This window comes from Giraffa tippelskirchi, chromosome Y (assembly GCF_054371585.1).
Source record: "Giraffa tippelskirchi isolate mGirTip1 chromosome Y, T2T-mGirTip1v1.2.pri, whole genome shotgun sequence".
Lineage (NCBI taxonomy): Eukaryota > Metazoa > Chordata > Mammalia > Artiodactyla > Giraffidae > Giraffa > Giraffa tippelskirchi.
Window position 1 is genome coordinate 9,532,222 of NC_137290.1, and position 9,794 is coordinate 9,542,015.

At 47.3% G+C, this 9,794-nt stretch overlaps 1 protein-coding gene across 1 annotated transcript; it reads right to left on the reverse strand.

Moving 5' to 3' along the window:
• Positions 1-5,442: 5,442 nt before the first annotated feature.
• Positions 5,443-9,067, reverse strand: LOC145537502 (testis-specific Y-encoded protein 3-like). Its single transcript, XM_081568173.1, has 6 exons — positions 8,296-9,067; positions 7,635-7,712; positions 7,370-7,481; positions 7,127-7,272; positions 6,921-7,007; positions 5,443-5,598 (listed from the first exon to the last, which is right to left on the reverse strand). The coding sequence occupies exons 1-6, from the start codon at positions 8,809-8,811 to the stop codon at positions 5,458-5,460; spliced, it is 1,080 nt and encodes a 359-aa protein (XP_081424299.1). The 5' UTR covers positions 8,812-9,067; the 3' UTR covers positions 5,443-5,457.
• Positions 9,068-9,794: the final 727 nt, after the last annotated feature.

The window sequence follows — 9,794 nt, forward strand, 5'->3', positions numbered from 1 at the left end:
ATGGAGAATCTGGGTGGAACACATACTCAAATTACCTCTGCCACTCTGGTGTTAACTTCTGTGTGTTGCCCTTCTGTGGACAGGGATTAACTAAGATCTTCAGTTGGCTGAATCCTGCATTGTTTAGTCTGAGGACTTTGTTTTTAAAAAATGAATACTATTTTTATAGCTTTTTCTTGTAAGTCTAAAATTGTTAAAAATAAAGTTAAAAAATACCGAATTTTAAAATATATGGAGAAAGTACTACTTCTTGTATGCTTTTAGGTTTAAAAATTCAAAAATGATTTCAAATACTTCAAAACTCTTCCATCTAAAGTATAAAACAAAGGCATTTATAAAATTTTAAATATATTGGCCAGTTCTTAGAAGTTATGGAATGAAAGTCTATTTCATTTAACAGTAATTTGAATCTCAAAGACAAAATCATTTACTTAAAAATCTGGGTTGTCATGTAATGATGACATACATTTCATGGGAACTGTAATGGTTAGTTCTTAGAAATAAAACTTACACGGAGTGAACGTTCTCTTGCAAACAAGTAAGAATCACCAGCTAATATGTGCTTTATACATGTTTAAATCTGACCTGATGACAAATCATTAGGTACTAATACCTTTACCTGTTACTTCCATCACCCTAGCTTCTTCCATGAGCACAGAACATAAATTGTAAGGGAAATAAAATACCTCAGGTGTTTATCTCTAAATATTTACTTTCTAGGTAGTCTGCAGTATATCATGTCTCTCCTTATAAAAATGAATACAGTTAGGAATTAAGAACATAAGCTATACATAAGCTATACCTCAAAAAATTAACAAAAAACTGTATCACATTTAAAATTATCCAGCATAGCCATTGACTACTTTTTTTTTTTTCCTATTCAACTATATCCTGAGTAGAAAATGCATAGTGTTACCCACATGACCTTGGATAATGCCAGATGGTTCTGCAAAATTATTGTGTATTTAGTAAGTGTGTTTTAGAGTAAAACTGAAAGCCAAGATGATTATTTCATAGATTGTCCATTTAACAACATAATTGACCCTAAGTGTTCAACCATACTGAACTGCCTAGTTCCAGTGAACAGAAACACCCTCAGCGTCCAGGGCAATCCTTTAAAACATGAATGAGTTGTTTCTCAGGAAAGCCAAGAGACCCAGTGAAACACTGTATGTACGGTGACTGAAGGAGCCACATTTCATCAACACTCTTCTGTGTCCTGTGTTTTATTTACAGCTAACAGTTCAGCTAGTGAATACACAGAATACTGTCCAAATATTACTCAGCTTCATTCACTATCTGTGGTAAAGTGATCTACAGAAAACAAAGACGTCTCTTTTCTATAGAGAGAAACAGAATCTCTCTCCCATTCTTGTTTTCTTATACATCTCTCCACAGAATCATACTCTATAATCATAATCTATTATTAAGAACAGCAGCCTAGCAAGGTCAACTTCGTTAAAATAAAGTTTAAAAACTTACGAGTCACTGGGGAAAAAAAAAAGTAAAAGTGGTTCTGTTCTCATCCAGCCTCCAGGTGAGAACACACCCCAGCCTACCCCATCAGCCCAGGCCTGTGGGACTGGGAAGGGTGAGATCAACCCAAGACACCCTTTTAAGGAGTGATGTTTCAAACTGGCATACACTGGATGTAGCAGGTGCTTATGCTACAGTGCCATCAGTCTCCCAAACCTTACAGAAAAGGGCAAGCTGTGCTCATGTGCCTGGTCATGTTGAGGATAGAATGGTTCTGCACTTGAGAGAGACAGAAAACCCTTTGTGGCTGGGTGTCCTAGGGGCTGTGCATAGCCCCTCTTCTGTGCCTGGGGATCTGGCCCACTCTTATTTCTCTGCTCCTTCGCATCCTCCCTGACTGCCCCCAGGTGCTTTTTTCCTGCCTCTCCTTTCTGCTCAGGGATCCATGTTTACACTTACAAGCCTGTTTACACTTCCAGCTTGCTCTGTCGCTGAGATCCCTGGGCTTTTTTCCATGGCGTCAGTGCTTCTGCTGCCCTGTGATCTTTATACCTTACACAAGCTCTTTCACGTTTTCAGTGTCCATTCTTCCATCCCCCAGCCAGACCAGTTCAGACAGCTCACACACACATTTGTGTCAGCGCATATGTGTGTGCATGCACACCCCCGCACACACACAAACAGTCCTGAAAAGAAACTTCACACATGCACAACTATTTGTTTACTTGTCCAGTATAATGGACTTTGGTAAGCACCCCTCTTTTTTTGGCCTGGTTGTTTTTTATTTCCACTCACTAGTTGATCAACTCAGCGTCCTCTTCTACTTCTATGATACATCCTAGAAGGTGAATGGGATTTGCTCATGAGGGGGACTGACATGCAAAGAGGTTGGCAGGGTTGGAAGTCCTCACTGTGGACGGTTGAGTGACGTGTGCCTGTGTTCTCTACTCCCATCGCATCGGACTAGTTCACAGCACCAATCACGTTGGCAAGATAATATTCCCTGGGCTTTCCTTACAGAAACAACAAAGAAATAGCAAGGGGCTTTGAACTTGAAATTGATCATGCACCCCCTTTCCCCGGGCTATAGAAGGTCACTGAGGACAAGAATTCTTTAACAACTTCCTATTTGCAGAAAGGCAAGCCCCAACTCCTACTACCTGGGTGATGCTTCACTTAAAATCATGAAGAAATACTCATGGGTAATGTCAGTTTAACGATCAAAGCAAGAAGTGGTAAAAGTCAATGTCCTTCATTTCTGCAGCAGCGTTTATAGAACACTTAACAAGTCAACCCCAAATCTTTTCTGACAGATGAAAATTTTTCTGACAGATGCATTCCTGCAACATCTTTGCCCTTTGTGATCCTAATTAATATTCTCACTTCAACGAGTGATAATCTTGCCCCACGGGCATTTCTGTAAGTGTGTGGGTATTGTTGTTTCCAAACGTGGGTCACTGTTAACTATTCCTGCGATAAAGCATTTCTTGCTGTTCACAAATATCGCGTAAGTCTTTTAAAAAGTCACTATTCAAGGTGTTGGAAGCATTTGATCCAGGAATGAAAGAAAGGGTCGAATTCACACACAGTCTAACAAAGACACACAAATTTAAAACAAAAAAGGGAATACAAGCAACACAATTCATGTATGTTGAATAGGGCCATGCAAGAACTGACACAGCTACGGCAGCAGAGCTGTGCATAATGGCACAGGCATGGGTGCCACATCAAAGAAGACAGGAGGCATAGGCAGACCCACAGGAAGAAACATCAGCTTACCTTCATGGGCAAACACAACGGAGACACCCAATCTTCATTCTAAACAGAGGAAAACATGAACACATCCAGGGAACAGGAAACAAATGCAGCTCAGGGTGATTGAGCCAGAATGCTCTTGAAATCATCAGTAATCCGCTAAGTCTCCCACACATTGATATTCAGTGGAAGAAAACCTTACACAACACGTCCAAGTGCACAGTCAAATCTAATAGCACCTAGACCTTAGGGCCCAAGTGAAAGCCCGAAAGACACTGGGACACAAGTCATGGCAAGTTTCCAGAGAATGACCATCAAGTCAACCACACACAGTTCAGTTTCACTAACCGATCCATGACTATCTCTGCAGTCTTCACTCCAGGACAGGTTAGAGCTAAAGCCATCCCTGGTACTGAAGCACTGGTACTGAAGGCAGGAAGTATTAGGCATTGGGGGACCCTGTCCTTAACTTGTCTTGTCTTTAAGTTCTTTGCAATGCCTAACTAAAACTTCTGAATGTGGATAAATACCATGCAGCCCCTAGAATGAGGCCAGTCTAAGGTCCCCCAAACCATGCACCAATATGCCATCCCACACCCACTGCAGAGTTATTACAGCGTAATTTCTCCTTTGCTTTGTTTTGAACTGGCGCTGAGAAAGACAGGTACCAGCCTGCCAGAGCCCCAAGGGTTCTTTGAAGTTTACAGAATAAGAAAGTAAGAAGACATGTTTCCAGTGTTTGCTGGGCTGCTTGTACAGAAAGCACCCAGAGAAGGCCAAGCCTTGCCTTCTGGAACTGTAGATGCTCCTCTGCAGAAGGGGCAAAGCGAGGGTGCAGATATTCAAATGCAAAAGTTGGCCCTGAGCAGGAGATCTCGTTCAGTGCACCTTGAAGGGGACATCCATAAACCCATGAACGTTGATGTTCATCCTTTACCCTTTGCCCTCAAAAGAGATGCTGCTGTAGGGAGACAAGCTGTGGAGTGAGAACTCTATGTGGGACAGATCCATCACCCTCAGGCATGCCCACGTTGGAGCCATTGTATCTGGGGCAAGAGGACAACAAGGGAGGACAAACGCTGAACTCTCCCTACTCCCTTTGTGCCAGTCTGTCCTTTGCCCGATCCAGAGGTGGACGTGATTCCGGAAAGCAGCCATCTACTTGGAAAGGGCCACCCTAAGTGCTGACCAGTCCCTCGGTGAGCTCCGTATGCCCCAGGTGTTCCTATTGGCCCTTGGCCCACAGAGTAGCGACAAAGCCCCAGAAGAAGGTCCCTTGTGGTTGAAAACAGTCTGTGCTGAGACATTCAGCAAGGAAGGGACACTATTACCAGAGGGTTCATGAGAAAACGGTTATTTGTACACCTAGGCCTGACAGAGAGCCTTGGGCACAGAGCTTAAGCCTTCCTGGGAAAAGGGATATTAACCACCGAGCCATCATGGGACACAGAGCGCATGGCTGGGTAGGCTGGACCTTGCCTGTTTACCATCCCCACTCCCCTGACTTCTGCCCCTGCAGACTTTGTACCTAAACTGAGTTCCTGGAAAAAAAGAACAGAGTTCACATGAGCTCAAACAGATACGATGGGATCTGTTTTTGTTTGTCTCTCTGTTTCCTGGCAATTGATCTTTTCCCCTGGTCACTTTTGCCAGAAACTAATATCCTTACTGCCTTCCCACCCCCTCACTTTCTCCCTAGGCCACAGCCCCTCCATATACCTTACGCCCCCATCCCCTAAGATGTTACCTGGAACCCTAGCTCTGGGAAGCTGACTTTGAGCAAAGCTGAACTGTGCAGTCATACACACAAGGAGGCTATGTGGTTCATAGTGAGCTGAATGTTAAGGCTTTTCCCTTGTCCTGTACTCTTAAAGTATCTGATGATATCCAACAGGGACGATACCTGGGGCACCACCTTCCAACAAAATTGCGTCCCACTATTTTGATCTCTGGCCCTTGTTCACCAGACCCTTTCCATGAACATCCACATTTCCCTTGAAAAATTGACAGACCCACAGTTAATGGCCCCTCCTCTTCCTCCCCAACCCCCACCCCACAGGAAGAACTGTGTCCCCTGACACAACCCCAACATATGACTTAACCCCCTCTACAACTCTCCATGGTCTGGTAATTCCCATGCGGTAAACTGAGAATCCTACGCGGAGCTGAAGTATTTATCCTGAGGACCTGTCCAAACAATGCACAGACACATACAGTTGATGCTTTTTATTTATCCTTCGGAATTATTTCAGGTTTACTTGTGTCTCCCTCTCGATCCGTTTCACCACCAGACCGCTCTGCATTACTTTCCTGTCCGAGAGAACTAGCTGGCCATTGATCTTCATGTGAAGCACCTTCATAGGTTTCCTATTTTAGGTAAAGGGGGGCACTCCTTCATAAGTTTCTCAAGATCGGGGGGGTCCTTTCAAAACAGACACAGACACAGATATGTAAACCTATCCTCTCTGAACTACACTAAAGACAGCTTTAATCTTTCAAGTCAGTTCCCAGGAGGGAGAGTCTGTGAACTTTTACATTTCCTCTCTAAGCACATACTAAAAACCACGTACCCCAGTCTTCACCGTAGAACTATTTACAAGAGCTAGGACATGGAAGCAACCTGTATGTCCATCGGCAGATGAAGGGATAAGGAAGTTGGGGTACATATACACAATGGGATGTTACTCAGCCCTAAAAAGGAATACATCGAACTCAATTCTTATGAGTTGGAATGAACATGGAGCCTATTATACAGAGTGAAGTTAAGTCAGAAAGAGAAAAAACAAATACTGCATGTTAACACAAATATACGGAGTTTAGGACCATGTAGGTGGTACTGAACATCCAACATGCAGGACAGCAAATAAGACACAGACATATAAAGAACAGACTTTGGGCTCAGTAGTAGAACGTGAGGCTGGGTTAATTTGAGAAAATAGCCCTGAAACCTTTACATTACCTTAGGCAAAATAGATGACCAGCACAAATTTGATGCATGAAGCAAGGCAAACAAAGTCATGTTGTGGGACAACCCAGAAAGATGGGTAGGGGAGGGCGGTAGGTGGTGGGTTCAGCATTTGGGGGGGACATGTGTATACACGTGTATACGGGTGATTCGTGTTGGCCAATGTATGGCGAAAACCGCCGTGGTTTTGTAAAGTAATCATCCTCCAGTAGAAAGAAGTAAGTTAAAACACTCTTCTCCAGAATCCTGCACAGTGGTCAGTATTCTCAGAATGAGGGTGGCAGGTGAAAAAGATGCAAAAGAAAATAAAAACAAGTGCGATGATCAAAATGGAATCAAATGATGGTCAGTGGGGAACAGCCTAGCAGAAAGGAGACTCACAGACCTTTGTGGAAAGGGGACTTCAATAGTAGGTGGGCCCCAACTTAAGAGAAGCCTGAGGGTACACTTGTTGGCCATGGAATGGCAGTTCAGAGATGTGCAGCTGAGTCAGATATAAATTGGAGTGAGTTTGCCCTGACCAGGCCACTTCATCTACCTCAAGCTTCTCTACTTAGAACCCATTTTTCACTACAGTTCTCTACTCCTGCTGTCTCTTGCTGATTCCCTCATTCCCTGGTGGTACTCTGCATTCCACGGAGTCTCACTTTCTCCACAAGTGAAATAAATGACCCAAGTTTCTGGAAAACATTTAATGCCAGTGCCCAGCCCCTGGGCTCCTCACCTCTCGTCCTCCCAGTACCTCTCGTGGGGGAGCCTTCCTCCTCATATAGTACCACACGGGATTGGGCCACAGATCCTTTATGATGATCTGCCAGGGCAATGAGCAAGGTCAGCACAGGGCTGGCCAGACCCTGAGCCCTCCCGTGCACCGCCAAGAACTCCAACATACATCACCAATTCTGGCCCAGTGGCCACGTGGGACCCTACCTCAGCAATCCGGTCAGATCCTGTGAAATTGTGGTCAAAGAACCAGTTGAAGAAGTTAACGCTGCTGTTGTGGTGCCTGCGGCTGTATGCCTTACGTTCAAATCCCTGGTTCCAGTGAATTGGGGTGGAATGAGATGCGCGGTATCCTGCAGGAAAAGGGAGTATGGGAGAAAGACCTAAGTCATTTTCCAATTCAACCTACACTTTTCTGCCCCCCACCCCATCCAAGGAGCTGCCTCTTACCGGTGACATTAATGAGATATTCCTTAACAATCACTTCATTCTGGAAATACCTATTCTTCCGGAAGAACAATGTGATCTTGCAGTGATGAGTGGGATGCCTGAGTTCCTCCACCTGCCAGGACAAAGTGTGGGGAGTGGGGTAGGGGTGGGTGGGTGTGAAACCTCTTTACAGAAGAGCTGTCCTTTCCTGTTTTCAGGGGTAAATCATGTCCTCTCCCCTCCCCAGTCACCATTCCTCCACAATTATCAGTGTCCCCTGCCTGACCTTCAAGTTGGTCATGAAGTGAAGCATGTCTTCATCTTGGTCAGCCATCATAGCTGACATCTGGGGATGGTTCATAAACTGCTGTAGGTCAAGGAGCCTCCAGATGCTAGAGGAAAAAAGTGCTGGAAGGACAAATCTAGCCTAAAGAGTAGAATGGCACTGCCTGACTTCAACTTGCTACGAGTTAACTCGTCACATTTCTGTTGACGCAGACTGTATGAAGGCATGACAAGCCCCAAGGCTGTGCCTATGAACGCACTACCATAAGAGGGTCTGTTCCTAACAGGAAAGGCCCTAAGCTCCATCTCAGCCTCCTAAAAGTTAGCTTACTTCTGGAAAACAAGCACTCCGAGGTACAAGCAGCATGAGCATTTACACATCCCAACCTCACCCCCAAATTCACTCAGCTTTTCAGAGAAGACCTGGATCCCAGACAAGCCTTTTCTCTGAGGAGTCCCTGGTGCTAATGACAATTCTGACTGGGACCTCTGCAAGTAAAGCCCAAGTAGCAATTTGTGCTAACCAGAACAGCAAGGACAGCCCACCTAATATCAGGAACAGATACATAGAACGGTAACCAATATCCACAATCTGTAAACCGCTTCTGCAATAGCCCAGGTTTAAAAAAAAAAAAAATCCACAAGCACCACACCAAGGATACAACTTTGACCCAGAAGCCACAAATTCCCTGGATGATGGCACTTCTGTGCTCTAGATGCAGCTTCCGCCTCTGGCAGTTCTTGTGTTTCAGGCGAGCGTGGGCCCTTTGGGCTTGCTTATTCACGGGTTCCAGCTCGGCTTGCAGGGCCTTGAGCGCCTCCAGTGCGGGCCGGTCACTCGGGGCTCCGGGGCTTATATATTCCTGGCCCTGCTTCTCCGAGGACACCTGCTCTTGCTCCTCGTAGGCCACCAGCTCCACCTCCTCCATGACGTCTAACGCCAGCAGCTGGAACTCCTGCCCGATTCCCGCCACCTCGCCCTCCTCCAGGGCCGCACCTTCCTCCGCCGCCTCCACCCAGAAGAGTGCGGCCTCCTCGCCTGCGGCCTGCATCGCCTCTGCCGCCCCCACCGGGCTGGTAGGCCCCAGGGTCCCTCCCTCCTGAAGACCCAGACTCACAACTAAGACCCCGGATCCCGGGGTGCTGCCGCCTTCCTCTGGCCCCGTCTCACTCTCCATGGTGTTCTGGCCGTAGCCCAGAGCCGCGAAGAAGCTGCACGTGAGGGCACAGCGGGCGGCCGGCACAGCCCGCCCACCGGCCGCAGTCTACGTGGCACAACCAACTGGCTACTTGCCCACAGCCAATGAGCAGGGAAAGGGAGACAGTCATGCGCAGAGCCGTGTGCCACCACGCACGCACAATATGGCTGCGGGAAGGGGCTGAACTCTACCCCCTGACCTCTAGACCTCATCACAGAACCAATCAAATGGAGTCGAAAGGGCTTGGCTCACGGGACACGCCCCTTGGAATTCTGGGCACTCTCTCAGCACGTGACCCAGGGGCCCAACTTGGCTCAGCGCACAGTGCGCCGGTCCAGGCAAGCGGTTTGCCTGACCAGCAGTGCACATGTGCCAGCCCAGCGACTGGGCGAGCCAGGCCAGCTGGAGGCGAAGGCAAGGAACTTGAACCTGACGCTGCAACCGTCCTCAAGCTTGAAATTGCCTCTGGGGCAGCGGGCGACTCCGTGTGCTCAGGGATCCACACAGGTGAGACGGGGTTCCTGGGTACCTCAGGGACACAGGTGCTCACCTTAGATCTGAACTGCAAGCCACGGGCAGGGTGTGGGAGGCGGGCTTACCGCTGACCTCACCGAAGTTCACCGCCTGCAGAGTCCATCCCTAAACTTGTGCCTTAGGCTTGAGCAGTGTCAGGAATGCAGTCATCCTCTCCTCAGAGGATGAAGCAGCGCACTTTCCTCAGCTCGCTGTTCGGGCCCCACAACGCAGCCCCAAGCCAAACCACCCTGGAGCCCCTGGCTTGCGGTCTGTCAGCTCTTGGCCTTTCCCCCGGCCCACGGCTTAGAGCAGGCACCCCGGTGGCTAAGGATGTGCTCCTGCGGATGCACTTCCCAGAGCAGCAGAGCTCCTCCTGGAAGTGTTTCAAGGGGACCAAAGTGCTCCTCCTGACCATTGCTTACTCCCTTCCTCTCGGCTGCATAGCT